The 8,896-nt window shown below is 29.9% G+C and overlaps 1 protein-coding gene across 2 annotated transcripts; it reads left to right on the forward strand.

The window, feature by feature from the left end:
• The first annotated feature begins 1,624 nt into the window (after nt 1–1,624).
• On the forward strand, nt 1,625–4,362 carry LOC103499898 (30S ribosomal protein 2, chloroplastic). Of its 2 annotated transcripts, XM_008463036.3 has the most exons (4): nt 1,625–2,065; nt 2,793–2,894; nt 3,025–3,327; nt 4,166–4,362. In XM_008463036.3, exons 1-4 carry the CDS (start codon nt 1,754–1,756, stop codon nt 4,202–4,204), a joined length of 756 nt encoding a protein of 251 aa, XP_008461258.1. In that variant the 5' UTR covers nt 1,625–1,753; the 3' UTR covers nt 4,205–4,362. The 2 variants fall into 2 exon arrangements, with proteins under 2 accessions (XP_008461258.1, XP_050944326.1); XM_051088369.1 differs by lacking the exon at nt 4,166–4,362 and having other exon boundaries at nt 1,637–2,065; nt 3,025–3,555.
• The last annotated feature ends 4,534 nt before the right edge of the window (nt 4,363–8,896 follow it).

The following is an 8,896-nucleotide window of genomic DNA, read 5'->3' on the forward strand; positions in this document are numbered from 1 at the left end:
TATATGCTTTGATTTTCACATTTTATAGTTTCCTTCTTTAATTTCCACATATTTCCAAATTTATCAAAGATTTTGAGTATTTATTTCAATTTGTCTTCTTTTTTTATTATTATTAACCAAATTTAACAACGGCTATAAATGGTAATTCTTAAAATATCATAACGGAAGATTTTAATTTGTAAACTTTTTTAAGTGTGAAAGATTTGGGTGCTTTGTCCCTTTTCAATGTGGTGTTAAAGGTAGAATTGAAGTTAAGGCCATGATTAAAGAAAGTTTGGTTAATCATCCTTAGATTAATCATAATTGACCGCAAACATAAATATAATTAAATTACAAATCGTGTGTACATAAAGTTGTGAATTTTGTCAAATTTAATCATGTCAAAATGAAGTGTTTTTTTTTTTTTTAAATATAACTATAATTCAAACGATAATGGAAGATTGATCGCCTTTCACTCTTCGATTGGATTGCGGCTTTTGTTTACAAATTTAGATATGGGTCTCATGTATTAGTACAAATGCAAATTACAAGTAAACAACAACACTGTTCGACTAGATTTTCAAAGAAATTTAATCTGTGGAATTTGGACATTGTATTTGTATTAATTTTGATACAGTGAGTACGGTCTCTAATATTTAATCATTTGATTATTTCTTTCGAAAAGTAAATTTTAATGTTCAAGCATGTATATCTTCTTGAATGATCGGCATTTGGACTTGTTGATCTTTTTAGATGATCAATCTTTGGCTTGTTGATTTTTGTTGAACAATTTGAATGATCCTCTGACTTTGTAATCGCATTGGACTAGTTTTACAACTTCATCAGAGTTGTATTATTAGTAGGATAATAGATATTCATAACTTGTTGTCATGTGAACTTTATAACTCAAAGCCCTCACCTTTAAAATTTGAGTGATTCAAAGTTGATCTTGAAAGTTTAAATATTTCAGTTTTTAGTAAATTGTAAATTTAAGATCAATTTGAGATTTAATCTTCTAAAATTTAAAAAATGTTTAATTTTTAAAGTCTTTAGATTTGTAGATAAATGATATTGTAACAATCGATAAGAACTTGAAAAACTTAAGAGCTTCAGAGGTTGAATCTTTAAATCTACATAGTTGCATTACTTGTCATAAAAAATTCTCCCACAAATGAATGAACAAAACCTTTATTTAGAGATGATTTCCGTGGACTTTAGGCTTAGGCTTCGACACAATATTTCTTTTTCTATCATATGCTTAAATTGGATTAGGTATGAGAAATTGTAAGAGGTAGTTGCAAATATAGTAATTATATTCAAAATAATTAAGTATATAACAACATTTAAAAAAAAAAAAGAAATATAGCAAAATCTCAAAGTTTATCAATAATAGAAGTTTTTAATAAACTATATTGCAAATATTTTAATAAACCATAAGAGTATAAAAGTATATCATTGATAGACTTTGCTATATTTATAATTTGTAGTTAACGATTATAATTACCCAAAATGTAAATATACAATTTATAATTTCCGGTAATAGAGGATTTAATTTGCAAAAATTTATGAATTTATTCCGATTTTCATAATAAGATTTTGCTAAAAATATTAAAAAAGAAAAAGAAAAAGAAAGAAAAGATGGCACGTGTGGGCAGCACAAGTTTAGCTCAATCTCTTGTTCTTCTTCTTCTCGACTGGATAAACCTCTGGCCACGCCTCAGGGTTCTGTGCTTTCTTCACTCTTTTCTCTCGACTCGGGCTCTGCACACCAAAAATGGCTTCCATCTCATCCATACTAACCCCTACCAATCTCATTCACACCTCCAAAAAACCCACCGAAATTTCACAAGCTTTATCCTCTCAATTTCTCCGGCCAATCTCCTTTCACCCTCCTCATATCCTTCTCCGCATCTCTCCCGTCGCCGCCAGACCCCCCACGAGACTCTTCGCCGTTGCAGAAGCCGCGACGCAGGGTGCCAGTTCGGTGGCGGAAAGGAAATTGTACATTGGGAACATACCTAGAAATGTGAATAATGAGGAGCTTACTCGGATTGTCCAAGAACATGGGGCTGTGGAGAAGGCTGAAGTGAGTAATTTCTGCTTGGATTTCTTCTTCTTCTTTTTTTCATTTTCCTCTTTTGGGTATCCTGAATTTTGTCTTATACCCTGCGTCGTATTGTTGATTTTGAGGCTTGCTGGATTCTCCAGGGTTTATACGTGCTTAGTTTGTTTTGAACCTTGAGTTTACTTGTTTATAAATTCATCAAAACTGCTGAATGTAGCTTGATTTTGGGCTGAATTTGTCTACCCTATACTTCCTGAATAGTGTTTGGACAAGCTATTGAGGGTTCTTTTACATTTGAAGTTGGATTTGGTTCTTGTCATTTGTAGTTTGAGCTCTAGAATACGATAAGATATACTTCGATACCCGCTATAATAACTCTAGATTTAAATCTACGACGAGTACGTGTCAATTACCGTTAAAACTGTGCTTTCTATGGGCGAGATAACACTTGGTAATTTATGTTTATTGCTTATTTGTAATTTCCTTTCCAAAATGTTCATTCCAACTTGAATATCTTATGCCATATGGTCATTTTCAAAAAGTGGCTAGCTATTTCTCTTGAACTCCGGGGCAAAACACTTGAACCGAACGGTCCTTTAAATCAAGTAGCTAGCAACATTTTTATTTTTTAATGAATTAGCTCTTGCAATCTATTGATTTCAAGAATTCTAGCATCCCTTTGTTCTTAATCTTCACTTGGTAACTGTTGGTGTTGGCCTTAAAGAATCTTATTTTGTTCCATTTCCAGGTCATGTATGACAAATACTCTGGGAGAAGTCGCAGATTTGCCTTTGTTACTATGAAAACAGTTGAAGACGCAAATGCAGCAATTGAGAAACTGAATGAGACAGTAAGTTCATTTTAATATCTAGTTATCTACAAAGTGCAACTAAAGTTGAAAAGAAAAGAGAACAAAGGAATTGTTTCTTACCGTTGACTAGATGGGATTGAGTATGCTGACAATATTTGTTTAATGGCAGGAAGTCGGAGGACGAAAAATTAAAGTTAACATAACAGAAAAACCTGTGGTTAATACAGTTGACCTGTCAATTCTTCAGGCAGAGGAATCTCAATTCATTGACAGTCCTTACAAAGTATATGTAGGAAACATTTCGAGTACAGTTTCTACCGAAACACTCAAAAACTTCTTCTCTGAGAAGGGTAAAGTTCTCAGTGCAAAGGTTTCACGGGTTCCAGGTACCTCGAAATCAAGTGGCTACGGTTTTGTTACCTTCTCTTCAGAGGAGGAAGTCGAAGCTGCCATTTCATCTTTTAACAATGCTGTAAGTAACTTGCTTTGGTTCTCATATGATTCATATCAAAATGCCGTGGCTCTGATATCGGTTTATGCACACTCTACCTCTCTTTTTAGTCCATATCACATATAATGTCTCATGGTTTAAATTTCATGCATTGGCAACACTCTTGCTCCTGTTTGGTTGACACTGTCTAGCAGAGAATTCCTTGTTTCACTTTCTGTTTCCCCAAACAAGTGCATCTTTTTGCTAGCATCTTCAGTAACAGCTGTTAAAATACAAGTATGGCCCTTAAAAAGATTTTTGGAGAAAGTTATAATTTAGTTTCTATGATTTAAAAGTTATTTATAATTTTATCAAATGATTGGTCAAGATCCAATTCTTTGTGGCCATTTATCTAGGAATTAATTTTCTACAAATTTTCTTGACATCCAAATGTTATAAAGTCGAGTGGGTTGTCTTGAGATTAATCGAGGTGCGTGTAAGCTACCTCGGACACTCGGACACTCATGGATATAAAAATAAAATAAAGTAAAATAACAATTTTGTCAAATGATTGAGATTATTTATGTAGATTTATAAAAATATAAGTACGGATGACTAAAATCCAGCTTTCTCCAAACTAAATGGACTGGATATTTATAAGGTAATCGAACATTTCTGATCACAAACTTGCTAGAAAGTTTTCTTAAACTAGTTGATTGATAAACATCACCAACTCGAATATCTTATTGATATTACCTTACGAATGGATGAGCTACGCTCTCAAAGATGATGATATTTTAACCTGAAACCTCTAATACATTTTTCGTTTCCGAATTCTTATGAGAAGCTTGTGTGTCTGATATGTTTTTCTTTGCTGCAGTTGTTGGAAGGCCAACCAATCCGTGTAAACAAGGCATAAATTTTGTAGGGTTCTATATAACAAAATGTTTGGAAGTTTCACTTTTGCCTCTTGGTATGAAATTGATGAACAGCAGAGGGCAGCTTTTTCACACAATTTCTCTAAAATTTCTGTATTCATATCATTTAATGTATAATCTTGTTTATTTTTCTGTTTAAGCATCAAGTCTAACTTAATTAGACTTAAAAATGCTAATCTTTGATTGCATTTCAAAATATTCAGAAAATCATAAGTAATCATTCATTTATAACATATGATATAACCGAGTATTAAGTGAAATAGGAAATTTGGGATATTTTGACATTTTCGTCGGCCATTAACAAAATTTTGATTATGTAGTAGGAAGAAAAACGTATTAGGTCAATGGACACTTCTTGTTTCTAAACGAAGTAATAATTTAGGTTTAAGAGAAGCACATATGTGGATTAAAGTGAAGATTAATACCTGTGTTGTATTTATAGAAAGATGAACAATGAGGTTGATCCAATTTCTTAGTCCACAAGTATTTCATTCATTTTTTTATTTTACACTTAATTATTAACCACATTTCCTTATTTACTCCATCTAATCAAAATTAGTTCAATAATGATAATGATAATAATAATGATATTGTCATGAAAGTAAAATACACCTATGTGATAACATTTCAGAATTTATATATTATGATTTTAATCTCACTTCCCCTACATGAATCGAAATCGAATTTGAGTTACATTATTGATTTTACTTAAGTCCTAAAATGATTATGGTGTTGAAGACATATCCAAAAAATTGAATGATTCTGTCGACACTTGAAATGATACAAATTTCAAAACTTTATTAAAATCAATTGATTCTTATAAATTGATTTGAGTGACTCACCCATGTTTAAATCAAAGAGAAAGAGACAAGAAAAAAAGGAAAAAAAAAAAAAAAGAATCAAATTTAGAAGAAAGAAAAGAATAAGAAAAAGAATAATCAGAGACTATTCCAAATTGGACGCTACAAAAGCTATCATTATCAACATTAACTTTCTACAACCAATTATAGCAACAAAACTACTCTATTATCACAAGATAGAAATATGTAAATCTATATTATTTAAACTACAAATACATTACAAATTCAAAATTCGTTGCCTCTGGTTGTTGGAGAGATCGACGACGGTAATCTCTTATCAACTGTCGTTGTTTTTGTTTTATTTTATTTTTACAGTTCCTAAATTATATGATCAATATATAGAGATAGTTGAGTTGATTTCGAGTTCAAATCTTTAAATTTTAGTACAACAACAATAGCTAAACGAGAGATTAAGCTTTTGATTTCAAAAGACGCCATGCGCGTATCAACCATCACTAAATTAAATTTATTTTGGAGCCTTCAATTGATTCAAAAACTTCGAAAATTAATTTGTTGATTACGAAAATGTGATACAAATTGTATTAGAGGGATATTAAGGCTGTATTTAACAAATTTGCTAGGAAAGTTTGGATATAGATATAGGACATAAGATATAGAAAAGTCACAAAAAATTCTTTCATTTATCAATCTAGTTTGATTGTTGGTTATATCTAATGATCACGGATCCAATAATTTTGTTGACAAGACTTTATAGTTTATATAAGTAATATGAAAAGAAAAATTAAGGAGCGGAGTTAGAGACAATTTCACTGTTTAATTAACTACTAGCATTAGGAAAAATGTGATGCGAAGATAATGGGGAGAGAGAAAAAGTTAAAAGAAGAAGATAATATAGGAACGACTGTGATTGATGACTATATCACTGTGACATATAATGAAAATGAAAGAGAAGAAAAGATATATTATAGAAATGAATAAATTGGACCATAAGAAAGGTGACAAATATGAGCCAATGGCTGCTTAGTACTTGACATCCACGGCTTCTTCCTTGTAGGGTAAGCAAATTCACCTAAAATTCCACACTGCTTCTTCTTCTTCTTCCCCCTAACTAACTGTCTATAAATAATTCCAACATTTAAACCATACATTTTCACAACCAAAATCAACTAAATCAACAGGAATCTTCATATGGGATTCTTCTCGCAAATGTTCAGCTGTTGTTTTTTCCCCTCCCGAGTCTCCGCCGACCACAAAGATCTTCCTGCAGGGACGTCAAAGAATCCGAAACGATCCGTGAAGAAGGAGCGTAAGGAAGCTCCGATTGTAGTTTCTTATTTTCCTGTTAATTCATATCCTTCTCGCTTGTAGCTGGTGATCAAGACGATTGCTTATGATCTCGTTGTGTGAATTGGTTTGAAATTAGAAAGGCAAATTTCTAGATTGTTACGAAGATATGAACATATGATAGTCAAAGAAATCTCTCTCTCTCTCTCTCTCTCTCTCTCTCTCTCTCTATATATATATATATATATATATATATATATATATATATATATATATATATATATTGTTATCTGTGAATATTATTAGATTATATAAAAATACTGTATTACCAATCTGCCCTGTTAATATAAGGTGTAAACTCACTAAAATGTTAGATCAAATTCACACCACACTATAGTGATGTAAACAAGATGTTTTCTTGTTTTCATTTTCAAATACTTACTTACTGCATAATGAGCATATACTTGAGTTTGATAGTGGACAATTTTTTTTTAGGAGGAAAAATAATTAAAAAAATAATAATAATATCAATTATTACCAAACCGATAAATTAAAAAATAATATAGAATAAACTATGCATGGTTCACTAGATTCGTGAGTTAACTACGTTTACGAGCAAAAGAAAGAACTATTTCATGAAAAATGCTACAATATAAATGATGCCGCTCTAGGATTAAAGAGTATATATAAGGGGTGTTTGCAAAAATAACAAAAAAATTTATCACAACAGAACCTATGTTACTGTATTTCTAAAGGTAATTATAATGGATAACAATTTTTAGAATAATTATTAAGTATGTAGCAATATTTTTAAAAAATTGTAAATATAGCAAAGTCTATCGGTGATAGACTTCTATCATTGATACTCTTATGATTTATCAGTGATACACCAACATTTACTATATGGTCTATCAGTAATAGACTCTTATCATTGATAGATTTTGACAGATTTTGCTATATTTGCAATTTTTTTAAAATGTTGCTATATACTTAATTATTTTAAATATAATTGTTACATTTGCAATTATTCCATTTTCTAAATTACAAAAGTACTAAATTTAGAAGTGGATAACCATCTTATAGCTATCTCATAGTGGCCTAATATTACTAATTACTTGTCTCATATTCATAATGTGCAAAAAATAGGTTTTATGAACTGTTTTTTTAAATTCTTTTATCATATGATGCAATTTCTCTATATATAATGCATTCATCTAAACTTTAAAATCATAATAGTCAATGAAAATGTAAATAATTAAATAGGTAAGATATGAATTCTAAATAGGTTAAGGAGATATTGCCCTCAAAACTCTAATGTCTTATTTGGTCATTTGAACAATTCAAGACATTCCACCATCAATAATGATTAACACGGTATAAAATCAAGTAAATTCAGGTGAGAAAGGCAAGGCAAATATTAATCTTTATTTGATCTCGATTTATTTTAGTATAGAAAGGTTTCTAATACTGCAAGAGTATTCTATTTTTTTTATTCTTACTCAAAATATGTATCTTTCATAATATTAGTGAACCTTGCGTTAATGATTCTCCTATTTAGACCAAATTAGACAATTTTAAAAATAAAGTAATCAAAATTAATAAACAAAAATTGTAAGAATGTAGTTAAAAATAGTATTTAAAAACATTTTAATATCTATTTATCACATTTCAAAAGTAATATTAATATTTCAAACATACCCTTTGTTTTTTACTTTGTTGAAAAAGCACTAAACAAAGTATAATTTATTTTTTGAACCAAAAAAACCCATGCCACGTGGTCTTAGAAATTATGTGAAAGATATTAATAAAAGATGACAGCAAATAATTTATTTAAATGACATCACAATTCCTAATTTGTTATTTATTATTTTATTTTAAAATTATTATAGAAACCCAATTTGTTATCTAACCAATTAATAAATAAAAGATGTAATTCAAATTCATGTTTTGCTTCCTCTTCAAGTTTCTTTCACTTCACCCAAAAAACACAAATGGAAAATGTGAAGAACATCTACTTCAGTCAAAGTCAAAGGAAAGCATTATTGAGATTAAGTGGAAAACAAGAGATACAATTAAGTTAAATAATAATCATCCATTCAATTGCTCCAATATATATGTTGATAGAAAAAACTTAGGAATACTTGGGACTACACATCATTTTTTTTTTTTTTAATGTTTAGGATGTAACCCCTTCCATATTGAAAAAGGTGACATATGACGACTTTTCTTAGAAAAATGAATAAGAAATTTTTCTTAAAGAGTTAAGATGGATATGCATCGATGTTTCTCCTTGAAGTTGACTCCTTTCGTTTGGGAGCCAAAATATAGAAGAATAAATAAAATTTCAAAACATTTTCTAGGACACGTTCTTATGGTCCATGAATATGGAAGAAAATAGGAAATTTACTTGGAAAACGACTCTCACGAAATATCCATCTCAACAAAGCAAGTATAATAACCCTACCTTTTTCTTCCTGAGTTTTAAATAATAAATTTGTTCGATACCTATTTAACAATAGGAACAGGAGTATTTAGTCTCCAAACCTATAAAATCTTTAAATTAAATTT

This window comes from Cucumis melo, chromosome 1 (genome assembly GCF_025177605.1).
Source record: "Cucumis melo cultivar AY chromosome 1, USDA_Cmelo_AY_1.0, whole genome shotgun sequence".
Lineage (NCBI taxonomy): Eukaryota > Viridiplantae > Streptophyta > Magnoliopsida > Cucurbitales > Cucurbitaceae > Cucumis > Cucumis melo.

Coding starts and splice junctions, on each gene's coding strand:
- LOC103499898 (XM_051088369.1), top strand. CDS start 1,754: ATGGCTTCCATCTCATCCATACTAACCCCTACCAATCTCATTCACACC. Junction 2,066..2,792: donor GGGCTGTGGAGAAGGCTGAA/GTGAGTAATTTC, acceptor TTCCATTTCCAG/GTCATGTATGACAAATACTC. Junction 2,895..3,024: donor TTGAGAAACTGAATGAGACA/GTAAGTTCATTT, acceptor GTTTAATGGCAG/GAAGTCGGAGGACGAAAAAT.